This window comes from Ochotona curzoniae, unplaced genomic scaffold (genome assembly GCF_017591425.1).
Source record: "Ochotona curzoniae isolate NIBS_2020 unplaced genomic scaffold, NIBS_Ocur_1.0 contig_78, whole genome shotgun sequence".
Taxonomy (NCBI): Eukaryota; Metazoa; Chordata; class Mammalia; order Lagomorpha; family Ochotonidae; genus Ochotona; species Ochotona curzoniae.
In genome coordinates this window covers 5,951,639-5,974,553 of record NW_024466559.1, presented here as the reverse complement: position 1 = coordinate 5,974,553, position 22,915 = coordinate 5,951,639, and the positions used below count along the sequence as shown (strand labels likewise).

Below are 22,915 nucleotides of genomic sequence, written 5' to 3'. Positions count from 1 at the left end.
GTACATGGCTCCAGATTTATTTATTTAGAAGACAGAGCTGCAGAGAGGATGAGAGACAGAGACCAAGCAAGATGCTCTCCAAGTAGCTAAAATGGCTAGGTCTAGGTAAGGTGGAAGCCAGATTCCAGAAGCTTCATCCAGGTCTCCCAAGTGAGTGCAGGACCCAAGTGAGTAAGCCATCTTCCACTACTTTCCCAGGCACATTAGCAGGAGGTTGGATCAGAAGTGAAATAACCAATTCTTGAGCCAGTACCAATGTGGGATGCTGGCATTACAGGTGGTAGCTTAACCCATTGCTGCACAGCACCATCCCTCACCCATATTGAATAGAGTTCCCACTGTGTATGTGGTTGCCCAGGCGTATTGAACAGGAACCAATCAGAATCACTACTTTAAAAAAAATTTTTTTTAAAGATTTCTTTATTTGAAAGAGTTACAGAGAGAGATCTTCCACCTACCAGTTCATTCCCCAAATGACTACAATGGCCACAGCTGGCCAGTCTGAAGCTAGAAGCCAGGAGTTTGTTCTGCGTCTCCCACATGGGTGCAGGGGCCCAAGGACTTGAACCATCCTCTGTTGCTTTCTGAGGCCACTGACAGGGAGCTGGATTGGAAGTGGAGGAGTCAGGACTTGAGTCAGTGATTTCATGGGATGCTGGTGCTGCAGGTGGCATGCCACATGCCACAATGCCAGCCCTAATTCCATGATCTTACTGATATCCTCCCAATGAACACAGGCTGTCCTCAGATACCTTAAGAAAGTGGAAACCTAGGGAACTTAGAGAGGAAATGTAGTTTTAATTTTTATGTTTAACAAAAAATAGAGAGGAAGGAGGGGAGGAGAAAAAGGGAAAGGGAAGGAGAGAGAGAGGAAGAAGAGAGGGAAAGATAAGAAGAAAGGAGGGAGGGAGGAAGCAGGAACCCTGTACCAGGCACAGTGATGGTCAGTGACATGGCCGCCCGCTCAGCTGGCGCTGAGTCAGCGAGCTGTTGGCCCCTTTGTCCTGTGCTGTCCATGTGCACCTTGTGTATCTGGAATTGCTCGGGCTTAATAGATCCCATCTAGTAGGCCCTCAGGCCACAGGCACAGCCCAGCCCTGGCTCCATTCAGACCTTGCCTAATCAGCTCCTGGCAGCTGACGCCCTTTAGTCCTTGGTGGAGATGGGGGGGGGGATGGGAGTTGTCCCCTGCAGCCACCACCCCCTTCAAATTCACGGGACCAGCGCCAGCTGCGGCCCAGACACAGAGAGAGTCCCCTATTGAGAGGGGCCCGCCAAGGGAGAAGGGGGAGGCGCTTATCCTTTCGATGTATTCACAAGAGTGTCCCACGGCCATGAAAATTCATGCGCCTTGTATTGTGTGGCGTAACCCCAGGGCCACATCAAGCCTCTCTATGTGTATGTCTGTGTGAGCACACGTGCAAGGCTGCAAATACACTCCACTCGAACGATGCCCGGTGGCAGCCCTGGAACACAGCTGAGGGATCCAGGGAGAAAATTACTCCCCCACCCCAAATTCACCTTCCAGAAGAAAGCACTGGTTGAAAAAATAATATGATCAGGCCGCCCTGCTGGCTGCCTGAGAGTCACACTGAAAGCATTTCAAATCAGCACGCATTCTGAATAAGGGAGAGCTTCTCCTTTCCCCCACCTCCACCGCTCCCCCCAGGGTGCACCCTTCATGTGTGAGGCCACTTTGTTCCACCTAGCTCAGTTGAATGTATCTCATGTCTGTTCTCTTTGCAAAGGACGTCGTAGGGACGGGGAGGACCATGCGGGCCCTGCTCAGCAGCATCCAGAAGTACCAGCCCACCATGATCAAGGTAGCCAGGTGAGTCACGCCTCCCAGCCCCAGTGTGGGGATCTCAGCAGGGGTGCTGGCATTGTGGTGCTCTTCCGGAAGATGGAATCTCCTCCGATGGCAGGAGGGTTTAATCACAGTCTGAGAAAGGAAGGGCAAGAGAGGAGCTGGGTTTCAGAGTCCCTGCCTCTGACTCTCCAGGAACTACCCCCAGGAACAGTCTGACCAACCCAGTGCAACTGCTCTTTCCCTCCTTGTTTAAATATACACATATACATAGGTGTATATATATATATACATATATATGTACATATATATACATATACATATATATACATATATATGTACATATATACATATATGTGTATGTGTATACTCATATATGTACATATATATACATATATATATATTAGAATATATATATATTCTAATGTGCCAGAGCCATGCCATAACATGCTAAATCTCTATGTGCAGCATGGGCATCCCCTATGGGTGCTTTTTTGAGTCCCAGCTGCTCTAATTCCAATCTAGCTCCCTGTTTATGCATCTGGGAAAGCAGCGGAAGATGGTCCAAGTCCTTGGGATCCTGTACCCACATGGGAGAAACTTCTGGCTTCAGACCCAAAGTTGTGACCATTTGGGAAGTGAACCAATAGATGCAAGAGCTGTCTGTCTCTCCTCCTCTATGTATCTATAGACACATGTATGTTTACATATACATATGTATATGTGTGTATACACACACACACACACACATATATGTAGACAGGTATCTTTGAAAGGCAAAGAGGAGAGTGCATGTGTGTTTGAGAGAAACATGCACTGGTTCACTCCTGATGCCAGAAGTCTGGAATTCCATCCAGGTCTCCCATATTTGTGCAGGGGCCCAAATACTTGGGCCGTCTTCCACTTCTTTCCCAGGCATCTCAGAGAGAAGTAGATTAGAAGTGAAACAGCCAGGACATAAAGTAGCCCCCACATGGAGCATCAACACCGCAGGCAGGCAGTGGCTTAGCCTGTTGCAGCACCACACCAGTTCAGCCCCATCTTCTTACCCAGAGCCTTCAAGGCCATCCCCCTGCTGGTAACAAAGGCAGAGGCTGAGGGTGCTGCTGCCAGACTCCAAGGTGGGAGTGGGGAGACACACCTGTATGCTGTGCAGTTCTCCCTGCAGATCCCAGAGCTCATGTTGACATCCTCCAAAGTGTGCTTGTGCTTTGTTTTGTCGGCAGCTTGTTGGTGAAGAGAACGCCCAGGAGCGACGGCTTCCGGCCCCACTGTGAGTGTGCCTGGCTTGGCACTGGTGCTGTGTTTCCTACTTAAGAATTGCTGCTTTTCTCTGTGTGTCTCTCCCCAGAAGCCAGAAGCTTCAAAATTCTCCTTTGCTGGCCTTTCTCGGGAACTCTGTGCTGTGCGTGCACTGGATGGGTTTTTCCTCTAGGATTTTATGTAGCGCCTTGTTTCAGAGCACTTAGCTGCTCCATGACAGGGGTGGCAGAAGGGTTGACCCCTAAAGGACTGACTGAGAAGGCCCTGCACCCCTGCATGGCTGCTGGTCCCACCCACCAGACTCCCAGAGGTACTGCAGGAGGTCGAAGGGACCCCTTGGGCCATCCACCTGCAGGATCTGTTGTCAGACAGTCCCTAGAAGGGGAAAGCCTGTGTGTGTGTGGTGTGTGTGTGGTGTGTGCGTGTGTGTGTGTGTGTTGCGGGGGCTGTAGAGGTGATGTGTGTGCACAAGGAGTCCTGCCTACTACCTCTGGCAGGGACAACCCGCAGGGCATCCACAGGCAGCCTGCTCAGTTACTGCCCTAACACTAGAAGTGAGTTGTGGTTTGCAGGCACAGACCGCACTTGAGTTGACCATGATTCACTCACATTGACTCTGGAGTCCCTAGCATGATTTGGCGGCAGCTCCCATCAGCCAGCTGCACAAACAATGAAATCAGAGGAGCAGGGTAGGGGGTGGGTCCCGAGCCAGTGCCTCCAAATTCTGTAAGTGGAGTTCAGTCCTGTGCTGACTGTACTGGCAGGCTCTACCACATTTGGGGAATACAACCTGGGTCTAATGAAGGCTGCTTGAGATTATGAAACAGAACTGTTATAAGGAAATAGTATCAAGTAAGAGGCATATAAATAAGAAAGCATTTGATTCAAATCTGCCTGATTCATTACTGGTTTCTTTTTTTAAGATTTATGGAGAGAGGGAAAGAGAGAGACAGAGAGAAGGAAAGATCTTCCACTTGCTGAAGGACTGAGGATAGGCCAGGCCCAAGTCTTGAACCCGGAACTCCATCCAGGTATCCCACTTGGGTGGCAGGGGCCCAAGTACTCAAGCCATCTTCCATTGGTTTTCCAGTCCTATTAGCTGGATCCGAAGTGGAGCAGCTGGGACTCAAACCAGTGCCCATATGGGAAGCATTGCTTGCAGCAGCTTGACTCAGCATACCACAATGCCAGCTCTGATGACAGATTTCTGACATTGCTTGCAGCAACATGAAGGAAATCATAGTGGCTAAGACACTCTGCTGAGGGCTGTGTGGAGGTAGGCTCCTGTCATCCTCACAGCTGCACTCTGTTAAACCCATCTTCCAGATGAGAAATAGGAAACCAGCCAACTTGCTAAGCTCATTATCAGCATTGAGCCTGGACAGTCTGGTTCATGTCATTGCTCTCTTGCCACCACTGCAAACACAGGCTTTGGAGATCTGCACGTCTGCTAGCTAGTGAGGGGTCATTCTGTATCACAGGCCTTCTCATGTTCCACAGCATCCCAGAGTTTGACCTGCTAAGCTGGCTTTGGGCTGGCATTTACCCAGTGTGAATTGCTATGCACGCCTGTTGTAGACACTGTATTACTCTTTCCAAGGTTGTTGTTGTTGTATATACCCTGCGATTTACCCATCCTTTAGCTACTTTAAAATCTGTGTGGGGGTCAGCCTTGTGGTGCAAGGAATTAAGCTACCACGTAAGGCACTGGCACCCCATATCAGCACCAGTCTGAGTCCTACCTCCTCCCATCTGCTTCCACACCTGCTGATGTGCCTGGCAAATTCAGTGGATGATGACCAAATGCTTGGGCCGCTGCCACCCATGAGGAAGACACAGATGGAGTTATAGGCTTCTTGCTTCAGCCTGGGTCAGCTCTAGCGATTGCAGCCATTTGGGAAATGAACCAGCAGATAGAAGATTCTATCTCTGACTCTCTACAATGCTGTCTTTAAAATAAGTAAAACAAATCTTTTTAAAGCCTCTTTTTGAAAGTGAGAATCGTAATCTATTCCTTAAGGATTCTCTCCAATAAATTACTCTTCCTTTCAGTACATTCTCCTTTTTCTTAACCTTGCATGGAATCTAGATCCATTTCCTCTCATTCTGCTCAAGGAAACCTTTATTCACATCCTCTGCACTGTGGTCTCAGAAGACCAACCACTAAATAATCCCGAGCATTTTTCAAAATGGACAATTCCATTTCCTTTGATGTTGATCTCATGGTTTCACTTCACGGTGCCCTTGAACCAGCCAAGGACACAGGTGCACCACTGTTTACAGGCTGCAGGACTGGGGTGCCTTCCGGCTGAACTGGCCTGTAGTGTTTTTCTGTTGCCTTTGGTGTGACGTCATTCCCTGGGTAGCAAGACTGACTCGTATGTCCCTCTTACCATCGTCCATGGGCCCGCTGAGTGTTTTCTCAGCTCTGCATGCCAGCTCAGTCTTGGTGCAGCAGACGAGTGTGTCTGGGGGTTAGCTGTGTCTCCTCCAAGGAGTCATTTCGGTGCGGGTCTCTTGCGGGTTCTGCCTTCTGCCTCAGTGAAAAGTCCTCACAGCGTGAATACCAAGGACAGGGTGTGGTAAGATTCCACATCCATGTGCTCTAAAGTTTTGTTTCTTTTTTTTGTTCTTCCTCCTCCCCCTCTCTCTGCTAAGATGCTGGCTTCGAGATTCCCAACTTATTTGTCGTCGGATACGCCTTAGATTACAATGAGTATTTCCGAGATCTGAATGTAAGTCTTGCATGCAGCTCCCCACCTCTTCATGAAGAGTTTCATGATAACATCAGTTGAGCAAGTCATTGAAAGTAGTAGTCATGATGGCTGCTGCTGATTGGGGGTCTCCTGTACTAGTGTAGGCTGGACACTTTGCATCCATCTAATCCCAAGGACTTCCCACTGCTCCCCTGCCAGGCAGGCATGAGAATGGCAGAAGGAGATGATGATCATCACTTGTTTTGGACCATAGAAATGGAACTAATTCCACATGGACTTTTTTTTTCTCCATCATCACTGAGCATGCCCACAAGTTTATAATAGAAGCCAATGTTCCAGAAACTATTTCATGTCCATGCTTGAAACCTAGTAGGTTCCAATGACAGGTGCCTCCCAGTTGTTCCCTCCCATCCACCCCCATTATGGGGAAATGGTCTCCATTCCCAAGACATGGGCTCACAAAGTGACATTAGCCATTGCTGAATGAGATTGGCATCTCAGGCACAGTAGGCTCATCATTGTCCCTCTCCTAGCAATGGGAACTGTATGCCAAAAGTCAGCAGAGGCCAAGGGACTTTGTGCTTAAGCCCCCATCATGTCCATAGAGCATTCTCAGCACGTCAGGCTGCAGGTGCCCCAGCTGGCTTTGCTCTGGCCATCCCCTATGTCATTGCTCATTCCAGCCTTGGGTTCTGTGAGTGACCCTAGGATCCTACCAGTAACTCCATTGTTGTTACTTAAATGACTTGACTACATTTCTTTGCTTTTTCAACCCAATTCCTGCTAACACTAGGCATGCTGCCCAAAAAGGGACCAAGTAGGAGTGCATGTTGTGTGAGTCTCTGTTTTCTGCCCTTGTACCCAAGCTGGTGGTCATCTTACCACTTGGAGACAGCCGCACCTGCAGCTCCTCACATTTGCAGCTTTGGAGTACCTGTGGAGTCAGATTCTCACGAGGGCCCTGAACTGAAAAACCACAAGGAATTTTTTTGCATCTGAGCGTTCTCTTTGGAGCTGACACACAGATACACACATATACAGGTTTAAATGAACAATAGCCACTTTACGGTGGCATTCTCTTGTTATGGCACGCCACTTCCTGCACCCCAGATTCTGATGCATTTAAACCCTTTATCATTCCAGCACATTTGCGTGATCAGCGAACATGGGAAAGAAAAATATCGGGTCTAAAGCAATAGCCAGGCCAGGGCCCGCAGTAGTAGGCGGCGTGGCCTAGCAGCTAAAGTTCTCACCTCGAACGCGCCGGGATCCCATACGGGCGCTGGTTCTAGTCTTGGCAGCTCCACTTCCCATCCAGCTCCTTGCATGTGGCCTGGGAAAGCAGTTGAGGACGGCCTAAAGCCTTGAGACCCTGCACCCCTGTGGGAGACCTGGAGGAAGTTCCTGGCTCCGGATCGGCATAGCATCGGCCGTTGTGCTCACTTGGGGAGTGAATCTTCGGACGAAAGATCTTCCTCTCTATCTCTCCTCCTCTCTATATATCTGACTTTGTAATAAATAAATAAATCTTGTTAAAAAAAAAAACATGATAAAGCAGTAGCCGACATCACGTCGAATCCCTGGATAACTGAGTCTTTGCACTGACCATCATGCCCATATAGACCCCGTCTTCTCCAGTCATGTCGCTCAGCAGGGCAGGAAAGAAAACGCGTTTCCCTGAGAGGGTTTCTTGGGGAAGAGTCCAGTAGAACCAGTACCAGCTGTACTGGGGTAAAAGAAAGCATGACATGCCATCAGCATGCCAGCTTGTCCGTCCAGACTTCCCGCTCTGGAGCTGCTTATGTCTTCTGTTTTGACCCAATCATTTGCCCTCATTGCCTTCTCCCAGGAACACCCCCACACACATCACTCCTCAGATATTTTTCAGTTTTTTTTTTTTTAAATAGGCTTTATTTTGGTGATATTTTGCAATATCAAGAAGCTGCTGCAGACTTTCATAACGTGAGCTCTGGGCCCGGCTCGTTAGATCCTGCACATTGGAAGGGAAGAGAAAAACAACTGCCTGCCCGTGTGTGTGTGTGTGTGTGTGTGTGTGTGTGTGTGTGTGTGTGTGTGTGTGCGCGTGTGTGCACCCTCAAATGCTTCAGACAGTCAGACCGGCTCTGACAAAGCTGTGGGTTAGCACAGGCTGTGATGCATCTCGTCCTCATGACGCTGGAAGCTGAGCTCTGTGTCCATCCTGGCAATGGACACAGGTGATGACAGCCCATCGTGGACGCGTGGGCGGGCTCCACGGTGCTTCATATACTGCATGTTAAGGAGGGCAGACACAATGGCGGCAGCCAGGCCTTCATGGGTGAGCTGCATCCTTTTTGTTTACGTGCGGTACAAGCAAATGGCAGGCTCATGTTATTGCCAAGTCTACATTCTCCCACTTGCTAAGACATCGGAGAACAAGGTGGCATGAGGGCTTGGCCTGAACTCGAATGTGGGTGCTGCGTGCTGGGGTATTTGGTGAAGTCCTCTTGTCACACTGACCTCATGGTCCAAAGTACCCAAGGGAACAAGCACACTTCAAGTTGTTTTCTCCCTCCTGAAATAGCATCCTCTCCGTTTTTACTGCTGAACAAGTTATTTTGCTAGTGAGTGGGGGTTTGAACAGAAAATAAATGTGAGTGCCAGTGCAGCTGGATTTGTTTTTTTTCTTCTACATTTCCTACAAGAAGCAAATGCTGCATCGGTAATTAAGGAGCCTCTGTCTTGGAACCCTCTGTGGGCAATTGCTGTTAAGTTCTAGCTTCCTTCAAACCAAGAAAGACTAAGAAAGCTTGTCATCTTTCATACCTGCTTGCTGTTTTCCTTCAGCCCCCCTCCCTATTTTTTATATACTTTCAACCATTAATATATGTGGGTCTGGTGCGGTAGCCTAGTGGCTAAACTCCTCACCTTGCATGCGCCAGCTGGGAGATTCCATATGGGTGCCGGTTCTCATCCCAGCAGCCCCACTTCCCATCCAGCTCCCTGCTTGTGGCCTGGGAAAGCAGTTGAGGATGGCCCAAAGGCTTGGAAACCCCCCCTCACCCCCCCCCCCATGCATGTGGAAGACCCAGAAGAGGCTCCAGGCTCTGGCTCTAGTTCAGCACAACTCTGGCTGTTGCGGCCTCTTGGGGAGTGAATCAAAAGACAGAAGATCTTCCTCTGTCTCCTTAAAAAAAAAAAAAAAAAAAAAAAGCTACATGTGAGCCAGTGGCTTCAGTATGCTACTATTCCACACTTCTCTTGCAGCCTTCATTTTGTTAACATGGATCAAGTCCAATGTGTGACCAATATAAGCAAATAGGACTGGTTTGCAGCTTTTTTTTCCCCTGTCCTCCTTAGGCTTGTTGGTAAGATACAGGAATTTCTTGTTGTAAAAGAAGATATTTCTTGCCTGTCTTTATTCCACTCACAGTGGAAAAATAAACCACACCCAGATATCCCAAGGGCAAAATCAGCCAAGACAATCCCTTCCAGCTTTGTTTCATGAAAGAACTGGTATCCAAGTGACGGGTTTGTAATTCTGTGTAACTGGCTGATTTCTTGAAATATCAAAATTCCTGCTATAAGCGTAATTTCCCACTATGCCACATTTATATCAGAACACTTAGGGAAAAAAATGCAGCGTGTGTTTGATTTGAAATTTGAAATTTTATCCATAAAGCATACAATATTAGCTGTTTCCTTAAAAAGTATTGAATTTTAGGAACTGGTACCCTGGCGTGGTAGGCTAAGACTCACTTGGATCACCGGCTTGTGGACACAGCTTCACGTTCCAGCTGTTCTACTTCTAGTCCAGCTCCTCGTGTAGGACCTGGGAAAGCAGCAGAGGCTGGGACCTTGCACCTGTCTAGGAGACCCAGAAGAAGCTCCTGGCTCCTAGCTTTGGATAGGCTCAGCTCCAGCCACTTGGGTAGTAAACCAGCAAATGGAAGACCTTTCTTTCTATAAATCGGCCTTTTAAGGTTTTTAATTGATTTTTATGTATTTCAAAGAAAGGGAAGCAGGGAGAGCCAGTGATCTTCCATCCACTGGTTCACTCTAAATTTCCACCAAAGCCAGGCTGAAGCCAGGAGTCAAGAATTCCATCCCAGTTCCCTATGTGGGTGACAGAGGTCTGAGTATTTGAGTCATCTCCTGCTGTGTCCAGAAGTATGTTAGCAGGCAGCTGGATCAGAAGCAGAGCCAGGACCCAAAGCCCCAGGATGGAGCGCAGGTGTCCCAAGCAGCTGTTTAACAGCTGTACCACATGCCACCTTACATCAGCACCATTTTGAGGTCTTACTTTTTTGTAAAGATTTATTTTTTTATTTTTTTTTTTATTGGAAAGGCGAATATACAGAGAGGAGGAGAGACAGAGAGGAAGATCTTCCATCCGATGATTCACTCCCCAAGTGAGCGCAACGGCCAATGCTATGCCGATCCGAAGCCAGGAGCCTCTTCCGGGTCTCCCACACGGGTGCAGGGTCCCAAAGCTTTGGGTCGTCCTCGACTGCTTTCCCAGGACCACAGGCAGGGAGCTGGATGGGAAGCAGGGCTGCCGGGATTAGAACCGGCGCCCATATGGGATCCCGGACGTGCAAGGCGAGGACCTTAACTACTTGCGCCATCGTGCCAGGCCCTTGAGGTCTTCTGTAATAAATACTGGAAAAGACCAAGTATCCTAGGGACGGAATCATGACTGAAGTCCTTTCCTATCAGGTGACTGACAGTCATCTTGGGACACATCCTCTTCTCATGTAAAACTCTAGTGTGTTTAATACCACTGAGTTCATTCACCCTAAACCAAAAGTACAAAAGCCCATTACCTAATTAACACTGAGTCCTCTGTTCGATTAGTGTTCTATACATGATCCAGAGGAGGAGAGGAGCATAGGTTCATGGAGGTGTGTATTTCATTGGGAAATTTGGATTTAGACATTATCTATGTAATTGGCACTATCTGGGGATTTTCCAGGCAAATTAGAACCCTCATTACATACTAGCCTTCTCTTCTGTGGGCTAGAACACAGCATGCATTGAACCATGAGTCCCATTGGTGCCCCGTCATTAGATGGCAGCCTATTTTATAGTATCCTTGGCTCTCACGTGTGTTGCTACGTCTCTAAGATGGAAAACAGCCTTAGTCGAGCTTCCTGTGGGGTCAACTTGGATTTTCCCAATAATGAAGATAAACTAGCCCATCCCGCTTACAGAGCTCTGTAATCACAGAGCCATTTCCTCCCTGTTGTAATGGAAGCAGTTTGTTCTAGGAAGCCACAGGCCTGAACCACACTCCGGACGGCCAGCTGGCTGATGGCTAACTAGGGAGTTTGGTTCATTTGGCGAGTGTGAAGGGTCTTTAGCTCTCGAGATGACAGTTGAGGTCAGTGGATAGGCCGGCTCTAAAATGCAGCTAGTGGCACCATCACCATGGGGTAGGTTAAGCTGCCACCTGCAGTACCAGCTTATGTCCCAGCTTATGGGGCATCAGTTCACGTCCCAGATACTTCACTTCTAACCCAGCTCCCTGCTGATATGCCTGGGAAAGCAACAGAGGATGGCCCAAACTGGGCCCTTGCATCCATGTGCAAGACCCAGATGAAGCTCCTGGCTTTGACCTGGCCCTGCCATGGCTATTGCAGCCATTTGGGAAATGAGCCAGCAAATGGAAGATTCTCCATCTCTTTCTACAACTCTGCCTTTCAAATAAAAATTTTTTTTAAAAGTATCTACTGTACAGAAATAGGCTGAGGATGTGTATTTGGGGGCCCAGTACATTCCCATGCCCCAGTACAGCTTTTGAACCCTGGGAGACAACAGTGAAGGATCTGGGGTACGTGGGCCCCTGATGCCCATGTGCAAAACTCAGTGGAGTCCCAGGATTCGGGCTCTGCCTTGCGCAATCTAGGCTGTTGTGGGTATGGAGGACTAACCCAGTAAATACAAGACCTCTGTCCTCCTTTCAGATAAATTTAAGCAAATGAATTCAATAGCTTGCCAACCTTGTGTGGTGGTCAGTTACCGTGTGCAATGTGCTGCTAGATGCTGGGGTCCAAGAAATGGAGCCATCTCCTTTTGCCTGAACATACTGTTTATTGTGTCCTCCTAGATAAGCGGATTAGTTCAAAGTTCTCTCTCTCTCTAATCTTATCATGAATGATTTGCTTGTTGCCTTGCACCCAGTATTGGTCATCCAGTGTTGAACCCAGACCCGAGACTTCATTGTTCTTGTCTCGTGAGATACAAGAATGGGAGGAAGAGCGGGTTCTATGGGAGAGAAAGATACACCTGTCATTAGTGATGGACCATGGGGCAGGTGTTTGGCCTGCTAGTTGGGATCGCAGATCAGCATCCATAACCTATGTTCAAGTGCCTGGCTCAGTGTGCAGCTCCGGGCTTCAGCTTCCTGCTGGTGTGCAGCTAACACAGCTGGGAGGCAGCAGCGGTGAAGAAGTTGAGTCTCTGCCGCATGTGGGATATTGCATGCAGTTCCCAGCTCTCACATTGGGCCTGACGCAGTGCCAGACATTTCAGAAGTGAACCAATAAATCGATCTCTCTCCCTCACTCTTTCTTTGTCTCTCTCAAAACCCAGTCCAGCTAGCAGCATTCACTTAGGCTTGTAGACAGGGCAAATAACAGAGTAGAAGAATTGAACAAAAAAATCTGAATTACCCAGAATACAACATAAAAGAGATTCAGGTATGGAAAAATAGGACACCACCTGTAATACACAAATGTGTAAGATGCAGAAGATCCAACCTATATTTAGTCAAAATCCTGAAAATGATCAAGGAAAATTACCAAGGCATTATTTGGAAAGATCATGGCTGGGAATATGATGGGACTGCTGAGATGGACTAATCTGTGGGTGACAGAGGTCAAGTGGACTCCTTGCTGCAGCCATCAGTCAGGTCAAGGGAGGAAGGCAGTGGTGACTCCATGGCCTCCAGAATTAGTGGCTTAAACCAACTCAAGATTACCTTTGGCTTGGGCCAAGCCTGAAGTAAGACAAGTAGCCCTACAGACACCAGAGCTCTAAACTAGCAAATACTGTGATAGGAGAAAAGGATAAAAGGAGGACATTGGGAGTGGGCGTTTGGCCCGTTGTTTCAGGTGCTGCTTCGGAAGTCCACATCGCACAGCTGAGAGCCTAGGTTGGACTCTAAGCTCCAGCTGCCTGCCTCAGTACTTCCTGGGAAGGCCTCAGGTGTGTGTGTGGGGTTACACACATAAGTACTTGGGTACAAGTACTTGGGTCCCTGCCATGCATATGAGAAACCCAAAGGGAGTTTCCAGCTCCCAGGGACTGGCAGGTGTTCAGGGAGTGAACCAGCAACATGAGCTGGTACACCACGAGCTGGGAGCTCTGTCTCTGGCTCTTTCTCTCTATAAATCTGACTTTCCAATAAAAAGAAACAAAATCTTCCCCCCAAAAAAGTTACTAGGGAGCAGTAGAGTGGTACAGAATGCTAATATTCCACCTGTGGTGCTGGCATCCCATATGAGTGCAAGTTCATATCCTGGCTGCTTCACTTCCTGTCCAGCTCCCTATTTATGGCCAGGGAAAGCAGTAGAGGATGGCTCAATTCTTTGGGACCCTGCACCTACGTGGGGGACCCAGAAGAAGCTCCTGTCTCTCTCCAGTCATGATACACAAAGGAACATGAATTCTAATGGTCTCAGCTAAGAAAATTACTCCTTTTTAAAAGGCACTAAATGAAGCAGAAAATCTACAATGCATAAATAGCAGCTACATCAATCAGTAGAGATGGACCCAGAACATGAACAGAGCCATTAAGTAGGAGGCCCAGTGCTGTAGCCTAGTGGCTAAAGTTCTCACTTTGCATATGCTGGGATCCCATTTGGGTGCCAGTTTGCATCCCAGCTGTTCCACTTCCCTTCAGCTCTATGCTTGTAGCCCGGAAAAGCAATGGAGGGTGGTCCAATGCCTTGGGACCCTGTACCCATGTGGGAGACCTAAAAGCTCCTGGCAGGTGGCTCAGGGATTATTATTCCACCCAGTATCCTAAATCATTCCAAATGAGGCTAACTGCACTGAAAAATTTGGAAGCTGGTATTTTGAAATAAGTCTGGATATAAAGCTGGCTGGAAGAAATGCAGGAAGAATTAAATAAGGTGGGGTGGTGGTCCCAGCAGACACCTGGAGGAAAGAAGATAGTGAACCAAAGGATGGGAGATTGATCTCTCACTTCCTCTCTCATTCACTTTCATCCTTTCTCAGCCTTTCAAGTGAATGCAGGGGGCAGCACTGTGGCATGGTTGTTTCAGCCACCACCTGTAACACTGGCATCCTATGTGCCCACCACTCCCAACCCAGCTCCCTGCTAATGCACCTGGGAGGCAGTGAATGATGGCCCAAGTGCTTGGATCCCTGCCACCTTCATGGGAGACCTACATGGATATCCAGGCTCCTGGTTTTGGCATGGGCTGGTCCCAACTGTTGTGGTCATTTGGAGAGTGGACCAGCAAATGGAAAATCTGTCTCTCCCTATCTCTCTGAAACTCTGCCTTTCACATTCTTAAATCAATCTTAAAAAAAAAAAAAACACAGAGAGACTATCCAAATGTAATATTAATAATAATATTAAAGGCATAGACTACCAGATTAGATACAAATCCAAGGTCCAGCCATATAGTTTATCAGAAAAAACTTCAGTGACTCATATGGGTTAAAGGTTAGGAGTTAGAAAAAAGATACACCACACAGTTATTCAGCAAAAGAAGGCTGGGTGATATTAATATCAATGTAGATATCAAGCAAAGACCAGAGATCTTTTTAAAGGCATATTAAGATGATAAATAGTCCATTAACCCAGAGGACATAACAAATGCTGATGCAAGTTATATTATAACTTTAAAATACCTTCATCAAAGACAGAACTGCCAGGGGAAATCCAGTCATTGTTCCTGATCTCAACATCCCTCTTAACAATGGATAGGACAAGCAGAGCTGAAGTCAGATGTATGGTAGACTTGAATCCCTCTATGGAGAGATACGAGCTGATTGATATTCACAGCATGCACTACCCAACCCTCACAGAACACACCATCTTTTCCGGCCATGTGGGAACCTTCCCAACATTTCCAGGAGACCCCATGTTTCACAACAGAAAGCAAGCCTCAACATTTTCAGAGGATTGAATTTCCGTAAAATATGTTTTCTGATCACAAGGGCATAAATTGGAAATCGATAAAGGAGAAAAAATGTAACTAGAAACTCGCAAAATATTTAGAAACCAAAGAACAGAGTTCTAAATATACTCAATCAAATAAGAGATTTTTAAAAAAAGGAAATGAAGTATTTTGAATTAAGTGAAAATAGAACATATCAGAATTTGTGGGGTGCAGGTAATACAATACTTGGGGGAATTCATAGCATTATACACCTGTGTTACGAAGAAAGGCTTACAATCCATAGCTTCAGCTTTCACTGCAAGAGAAACATAAAAAGCAAATTAATTATAAACTATGTAAAGAAGAAATATCAGCAAGATGATCAATGATCTACAAAAATTTAAAAACTGACTACAAAAGCTGATTGCAGAAATTAATAAAATTTGATGAAATATGGAAACATTGATAAGAAAAAGAGGAAGAGAGAAAGGTGTTATATGGAAATTATAGGAGACTGTTGCTTTGAAGTAAACACCTATAGCAGGAGGAATAAAAACCTAAAATGGAGCCACTTATTTTATTTTATTTTTTATTGGAAAGGCAGTTTTAAAGAAAAAAAGGAGACAGAAAGTTATTCCATCCACTGGTTTACTCCCCAAATGGCCACAACGGCTAGAACCAAACCTATCTGAAGCCAGGAGCCAGGAGTCTCCTCCAGGTCCCCCACAGCAAAACAGAGTCTCAGAGTCCTGGACAATCCTCCACTGCCTTCCCAGGCCACAAGCAGGCAGCTGGATGGAAAATGGAGCAGCCAGGACACAAACCAGTGTGCACATGGGATCCTGACACAGTTTAAGGATTCAGCCACTAGGCCACCATGCTGGGCCTAGTCATTTATTTTAAAGTTCCATGCAATTCAACCAGATCTAGGTCATCTGACTTTCTGAGAAAGTGCAGTAGGGAGAGAAGAATCAAATTTCCTGAATAGTTCCAATAGTGAAATAAAGTCCTTTCTTCTTTAATTCTTATTTTTTTAAAAAAAAAAAGTAATTAGATGCTAATCAATCAGTGGTTTTGTTCTACTTGTTTTATTGGGGTTTTTTTTTTTAAGATTTTTTTTTTTTATTTGAAAGAGTTACAGAGAGAAAGAGTAGAGACATAGGCAGTGAAATCTACCACCGACTGGTTCACTCTCCAAGCCACTACAGTGACAAGGACTGAGGCAGTTCAAAGTAGGGAGATGGGCTTTTTTTCAGGTCTACTGTGTGAATGCAAGGGCTGAAGGCCTTGGGCTAACAGCCACTGCTCTCCCAGGTCATTAGCAAAGGAGCTGGATTGGAAGTAGCGAAACTGGGACTGGAACCAGTGCCCATATGGGATGTTGACACTAAAGATGGAGGACAAGCCTGTTATGTCACCCTAATTAGTGGTTTTTCTATTGTCCCCTTGTCCCTGCCATACAAGAAAGTCACTTTGAAAAGAGCACTTTGCATTTTATTCTTCTCTTCACTGTCTTCAGCATCTTTTGTCTATAAAACCCACCTCTGCCATTCAGCCCATCGAAGTCCATGTTCTATTGTATGGAATGAACTGTTGCTTAGATGGAGGTTTGGTTTCTTGGCTTTGGCCTGACCCAGCCCTAGCTGTTGTGGACAATGAACCAGCAGATGCAAGATCTATCTTTCTGCCTGCCTTTCAAATAAATGTAAACGAACATTTAAAGAAGTACAAGCTGATGATCTGCCCTGTGCCCACAGACACTTGATAAAGTTATTCTTAGGTGATCAGAAGCTGAGTCTTCCAAGACATTTTAATTTATTGACTCTAAAGTAGTTTTTAAATATCACAAACAATGCATGTAAGCATTGTTCACCTAAATATCATCTATTTTTAAATGTACAATGCATGCAACATTGTTTACCTAAATATCATCTATTTCTTAAAAAAGATAATTTGAGAAGCAGAAAAACAGAAGAAAAAAAAAAAAAAAGACAGGATGGACAGAGATCTTCCAGCCATTGGTTCGCTTCCCAAATGCCTGCAGCAGCCAGGGCTGCACTGGGCTAAAGTCAGCAGCCACGCCTCACCCTGGGTCCCGTGGATGGCAGGGATTCAGGACTTGAACTGAGGAGGCCCATGAAGAGGAAGCTGCATTGGAAGCCAAGCCAGGACTCACCCTGACAGCACATTGTGGAACATTGGTACCTCAAGCAGTGTCTGAACTCCTGAGGCAAATACCTGCCCCAGTTAGCGCTGCTTTTCAGTATCACGTCTATGGCTTACATAGCATTTTAAAGCCTTACATCCTGCTTGGTGCAGGATCTCCGATTTTCTCCCTTTAGAACATGTTTTATTACAAAGACCACAAACAGAGTTTAATTACAAGAGTTGCTCCGCTAGGCTCAACTGTGGTTTCACCCAGTGACTCACACATAGCTAGCAGCTCTCTGACTTCCACTGAGCAACATCTGGTGGCTTATGTAAGAAGGAACGTTTGGCAAGCAGGGATTTTTCTGGACAACAAGCCACTGCAGTTGCTGCAGTTGGCAGGCCTCCATCTTTTCCTGAGTCATCGGTCTAAAATGGCACCAGAAACCTTGGTTAGCACTGAGTCCTACATTTAATTGGTTCTATGTTTTGAAATGAAGAACATTAGACACTTGCATGATGGCGCAGCAAGTTAAGCCACCATCTGGGACATCAGCATCTTATATGGACGCTGGTTCAAGCCCCAGCTGCTCTATTTCCCATTTAACTCCACACTAATGTGCCTGGGAAGGCAGCAGAAGATGGCTTAAATATTTGGGCCCCTGTAGTCAGGGTACCCTGATGGATTTCCAGCATCCCAGCTCCAGTTTGACCCAGTCCTTGTTGCAGCCGTTTGGCATGTGAGCCAGTAGATACCAGATCTCTTTCTTTCCTTTCTCTCAAACTCTTTCAAGTAAATGAATAAATGTTTTTAAGGTTCTTTAAGATAAATTAGAAATGATTGTGAATGAATCAGCAGAAACCAAATACCTACCTTCTACTTTTACCATGCAGATTTTTTCTGTAGGAATTTTATGCTGTGAAGTCCTTTCAATCTCTAAGATGGGAATTTTATTATTTTTTTTAATTTTGCAAACTATCTGCAAGTTTGCTATCTTTTTTTTTAAACATTTATTCATTATTAGAAAGGGAGATTTACAGAGAAATATCTTTCATCTGCTGGCTCACTACCAAAATGGCTGCAGCAGACAGAGCTGATCTGATCTGAAGCCAGGAGCCTGAGAACCTGGGCTATCCTCTCTGCTTTCCCAGACTATACTCAGATCTGGGTGGGAAGTGGAGCAATTGGGGTACCAACTAGTACCTATGTGGAATGCCAGCAGCTGCAGGTAGAGGATTAGCCTGTTGAACTATCACACGAGCTCCTGTTTGTTTTTTCCTACCCATCTGTTTTTCACATCCTTTCTGTCTCACAATCCTGCAGTCATTATATTCACACTGTTACATGAATTTGAAGGACTGATATTGTGATGCAGTGGGTTAAGCCACTGCCTGTGATGCTGTCATCCCAAAACAGAGTACTGGTTGGAGTCCCAGCTGCTGCACTCTGATCTGACCAGTGCTCATGTGCCTGGGAAAGCAGCAGAAGATGGCCCAGGTCCCTGGGTCCCCTGGGTCCCCTGGGTCCTCTGGTGTTGACCTGGCAAAGCTCTAGTGATTGCAACACTCTTTTCTGCTTTGCAAATAAGTAAAATAAATGTTTTTAAAAAGCATTTGAAACATCTTTTTGGATTTTTATTTTCCTGCTGTACTGTTTTATTATCCTTTGAAGCGGGAGTAGGGCAATGGGTGTGGAGTATAAAAGAAATCACCTGCACTTAGTCTCTCATAGTTTTTACTGTCATTTCCTGGGGCACAACAGAATCATCATGAACATTATTCTCCAAGTGTCACATTTCTACTTTGTTGAGGGGGAAAAAAAAAAGCATCACCCAGGAATTTTAAAATACACTACAATGAAACTGGACGAATCATGACCTTATCTCGAACACTCCAAACCACCAAAATAAAATTTAGAAAAAAAAGATTGTTGGGACCAGCCTGATGGCTCAACTGGCTAATCCTCGACCTACAAATACCAATAACCCATATGGGCTCTAGTTTTTGTCCCAGCTGCTTCACTTGCAATCGGCTCCCTGCAAACATGCTGAGAAAGCAGTGAAAAATGCCCCAAGTGCTTCGATCTTTCCACCCACATGGGAGACCTAGAAGAAACTCCTGGCTTCAGATTGGCTTAGCTCTGGCCATTGAGGTCATTAGGGGGAGTGAACAAGTGGATGGAAGATCTTTCTCTGTCGTTCCTTCTCTCTAAAAATCTGCCTCTCCAAAGGCCAAGACAGGCGAGAGGCTGTGCCAAGTTGGGTCAGAGCCATCACTGGCATGTGCGCGATCTATGGCTGGGAACAGGCCTGGTTGGGGAGCTAAAAGGACACCCTGGCTGGGTTGGGGTTCCCATTGGTGAGTGCGGGGGCTGTAGTGGGGACTGCATTCTGGTCTGGATATGGCTGCAGTATCCCTTGGCACAAGTGTGAACCTGGGCTGAGAGCACTGAGCTAGGCTAGACTCCAGCACAAACTGGTGCTCGTGAGAACCAGGGCATATGTATGACAAACTAGGTTAGGTCTCTGCCCCTACTGAGCTATGTGTGAGCTGTGTCTGGGTATGAATGAGCCTTGGCTGGGTTGTAACATCCAACAGTAAGAATCAGAATGGGTTGAAGGCCAGTCAGGAAAGGCCACTGCTACTGCCAGGACAGGAGGAGGGCTAAGCAGGGCTGGCCCATGAACCCACCAATATGCACAAGATCTAGCACTGGGAGAAGTTCTGATGGAGAAGCCTGGGCAATTCCTCTGTCAGGACACAGTCCCTGTAGGTGAGCACAAGAACCATGATAGGGAGCAGTCTAGACAAGACCAGGAAAAGGTACCCATCAGGGCAATGTGGAGGGCTCCCTTGCTGGACAGCCACTCCCATGGAGACCGTGAGTTGGGATGGGGGCAGACCATACCAGGCAGGGCTACAACACCTGTGGGCCTCATGTGAGCTAGATCAGGGGAAAGCCAGGCTAGGCTGACTGATCCTACTGGTGCAAGACTAAATCAGATCAGGTGAGGGTTGGTTGAGCTTTGCACAGCATCAGCTGGCGGAGGCTGGCACTAGGGGCTAATTCTGTCAAGTTAAACCTCAGAACCACCTGGAAGGCGCATGATCCGGAATTGGGAGTGGCTCAGGAGGGAAATAGTGGGTGCTTCCCTCCTGGGTTACCACTCACACTGGAAAACATGAAAACCAGGACTGGGGCAGGGATAGCTAGACAGAACGGCACCCACCAGTATGTGTGTGGGCTGGATAGAGGGATTGATTGGGTTCAACTAAGCCTCAATGCCCATTGACATGTGTAAGAGCTGAATGGGATGTGGGACAGACTGGACAAATCTGCTGTACATACTGGCAAGCACGAGATCCAGGGTGGGGGCAGGCCTGGTAGGGATTATTGGGAGTCACCCTGACTAGGCTGCAGCTCCCACTGGTTTGTGTGAGGACTGAGTGTGAGGAGGGCAGAATCAGGCTTGACTGCAACACCCATTGGTTCATGTGGAAAACAGGGCTGGAAACAGAACTGACCCAGCAATTCCAACAACTAGCATATGCATTAGCTGATTGGGACGATGGCCTGTACCGGACCCTATATTGGCTTTCGCACACAAGAATCAGGTCTGGGATCACCTCAGATGAAGTTTCTTTAGGGATCCCTCCAACTGAACTGCTGCTCTCAGAACCTCAATCATGAAGAGAATTATGGGTTCCATGATCTGACCATGGAGTGCATGTGTCAGAGCTGGGCCTTCTCAGTGGCTTAGGCGGCACAGTGGACAGCATATCCAGGTGCACATGGAGGATGCGGCAGTCCATTGGAATCTGCAGAGGACACCTGGTACAACAGAAGATGAAGGACAGAACAAACCAATCATCTACCCCAGCCATGTGTTGGCAATGAAAATCTGGGCAAACAGAGGCTCTAAGGTGGACTATATTATCCAGTGGATTGTGAAGAGATTTCATCGTGCTTGGAATAGCAAGAATGGCAGCAATTCGGAACTGTTGAACTATCAAAACTACTTGAGCAGTGTCCTTGGAACATGCCCCACGTCAGGGACCCTGGGATGGGGTGGGAGGTTGGGTGGTGCTTCTCCATTTATCTCTCCCCTTTCCCCAGATACACACACACAAAAATGTAGAAACAATGGTCTTGCCCACTTTCCTGTAACTCTTGACCATTTGTGCTCTAATCAACTATGTAAAGACTATCAAAATAAAAATAATAAATAAAATTAAAATCTGCCTCTCCAAGAATTTTTAAAGTTCTTAGTAAAAAAGAAAAAGGGGATTGACATCCAACATAGAATGACCCCCCCCCCATTTATTAACCAATTCATGCTAATCCCAAGTGATGGGTTGCACAAAGTCACTTTACAGTCACATGTGAGCAGAACAGTTCTAACTTGTTACTAAAGGGATGACTCACCGAATATTTGGTGATTTGGAGGGCTTGGGTAAATGTAATATTCTTACATCCTCTTTCCATCTTTGTTCCATAAGATTTCATTAAAGACTCAATTCCGTCAGCAAGCCCAAGGGGGAAAAATTTGGTTCAAAACAATTTATTTCAAAGAAAAACTAGTCTATTGCCATGGAGGTGCTTGCAGCAAAATTCTTTGGGGTCTTGACATAGCTTGCAATGTTGGTGATTTTCAAAGGTCACCAGGGTCTCCCTCCCTCTTCTTCACTGTTTCCCAGAACTTAAATATACTCTTTCTTCTCTGGGAGGCTCATGGGAACACAGGATAGGGTGGAAGCTGCCAAGGGCTGGAGGTAGTGTACATGGGAATCTAATGTTCCATGAATGCACAGCTTCCATGTTGTAACATGAAAAGTTCTAGAAGGTTGCCATCCAGCATGAGCACCCCCAATGCGGAGCTGCTTGGACACTTAAAAATGGTTCAGGTGGTAAACCTTGCGTGATACATTGTAAACAAATGATACAGTGTAAACAAATTACTATTTTTTCAGATATATTTCATTCTCAACATTTATTCTACTTATTTTTTTTTTTAAATACACACACATGTATTTGAAAATCAGAGAGAGAGATATTTCCCATGGACTGCCCCACTGCCAGTACCTACAATGGCCTAGGCCGGGCTATGGTCAAAGCTGGGAGCCAGAAATACAACCCAGGTGTCTCAAATGGTGGGCAGTGACTCAATCACTTGAACCATCACCTCCTGCCTCCTGTGGTGGCTAAGCTGAGATTCAAACTCAGAAACTCCGCAATGGGAACGGGTATGCTAATCAGCATTGCTAACTGAGAACCAAATACAACTCCCTACTCCCCCGAATCGCTATTTTTACTGTGAAAATTCTCATTTTGGTGAGAAGCAATGGAAAACTGTTATCTTAAAATGCCTGAGATATTAAATAATATATTCTTTGAACACTTGATTTGGGAAATTTCCATGTTTTAATATAGGAATTATTTTTTTTTTAGAATTTTTTTCTAAAGATTTACTTATTTATTTGAAAATCAAAGCCAAGACGGAGATTTTCTACCTATCTATTCACACCCCAAATGGCTGCAATGACTCTGGCTGGGGTCAGGCCAAAACCAAGGCCAGGAAGCAGGAACTCCACCCAGAGCACCTCCATGGCAGGCAGGATTCAAGCACACAGAGCATCAGCCATGGCCTTCCCAGCAGTGCTCACAGGATGCTGGATTAGAAGCAGAGCAGCTGGGATACAAGCTGGTGTTCACATCTGGGACACAGAACAAGTAGCAGCTTAACCCACTTTACCACAATACCAGTCCCCGGACTTGACCTTTTCAAAGGAAAATTCCATGGCGTTTCTCTGTCAGTTACTCACGGTTGCCATGAACTCCAACTTGCACTTGCGCCTATCGAACG

The 22,915-nt window shown here is 46.4% G+C and overlaps 1 protein-coding gene across 1 annotated transcript in view; it reads left to right on the top strand.

The window, feature by feature from the left end:
• The window catches only part of PRTFDC1 (phosphoribosyl transferase domain containing 1), a 59,745-nt gene extending 52,767 nt beyond the window's left edge, over positions 1–6,978 (top strand). Inside the window, exons 6-9 of the mRNA XM_040992539.1 lie at positions 1,749–1,831; positions 3,034–3,080; positions 5,729–5,805; positions 6,931–6,978. Coding sequence (XP_040848473.1) covers positions 1,749–1,831; positions 3,034–3,080; positions 5,729–5,805; positions 6,931–6,978 — 255 coding nt within the window. The remainder of the gene's footprint in view (positions 1–1,748; positions 1,832–3,033; positions 3,081–5,728; positions 5,806–6,930) is intronic.
• Positions 6,979–22,915: the final 15,937 nt, after the last annotated feature.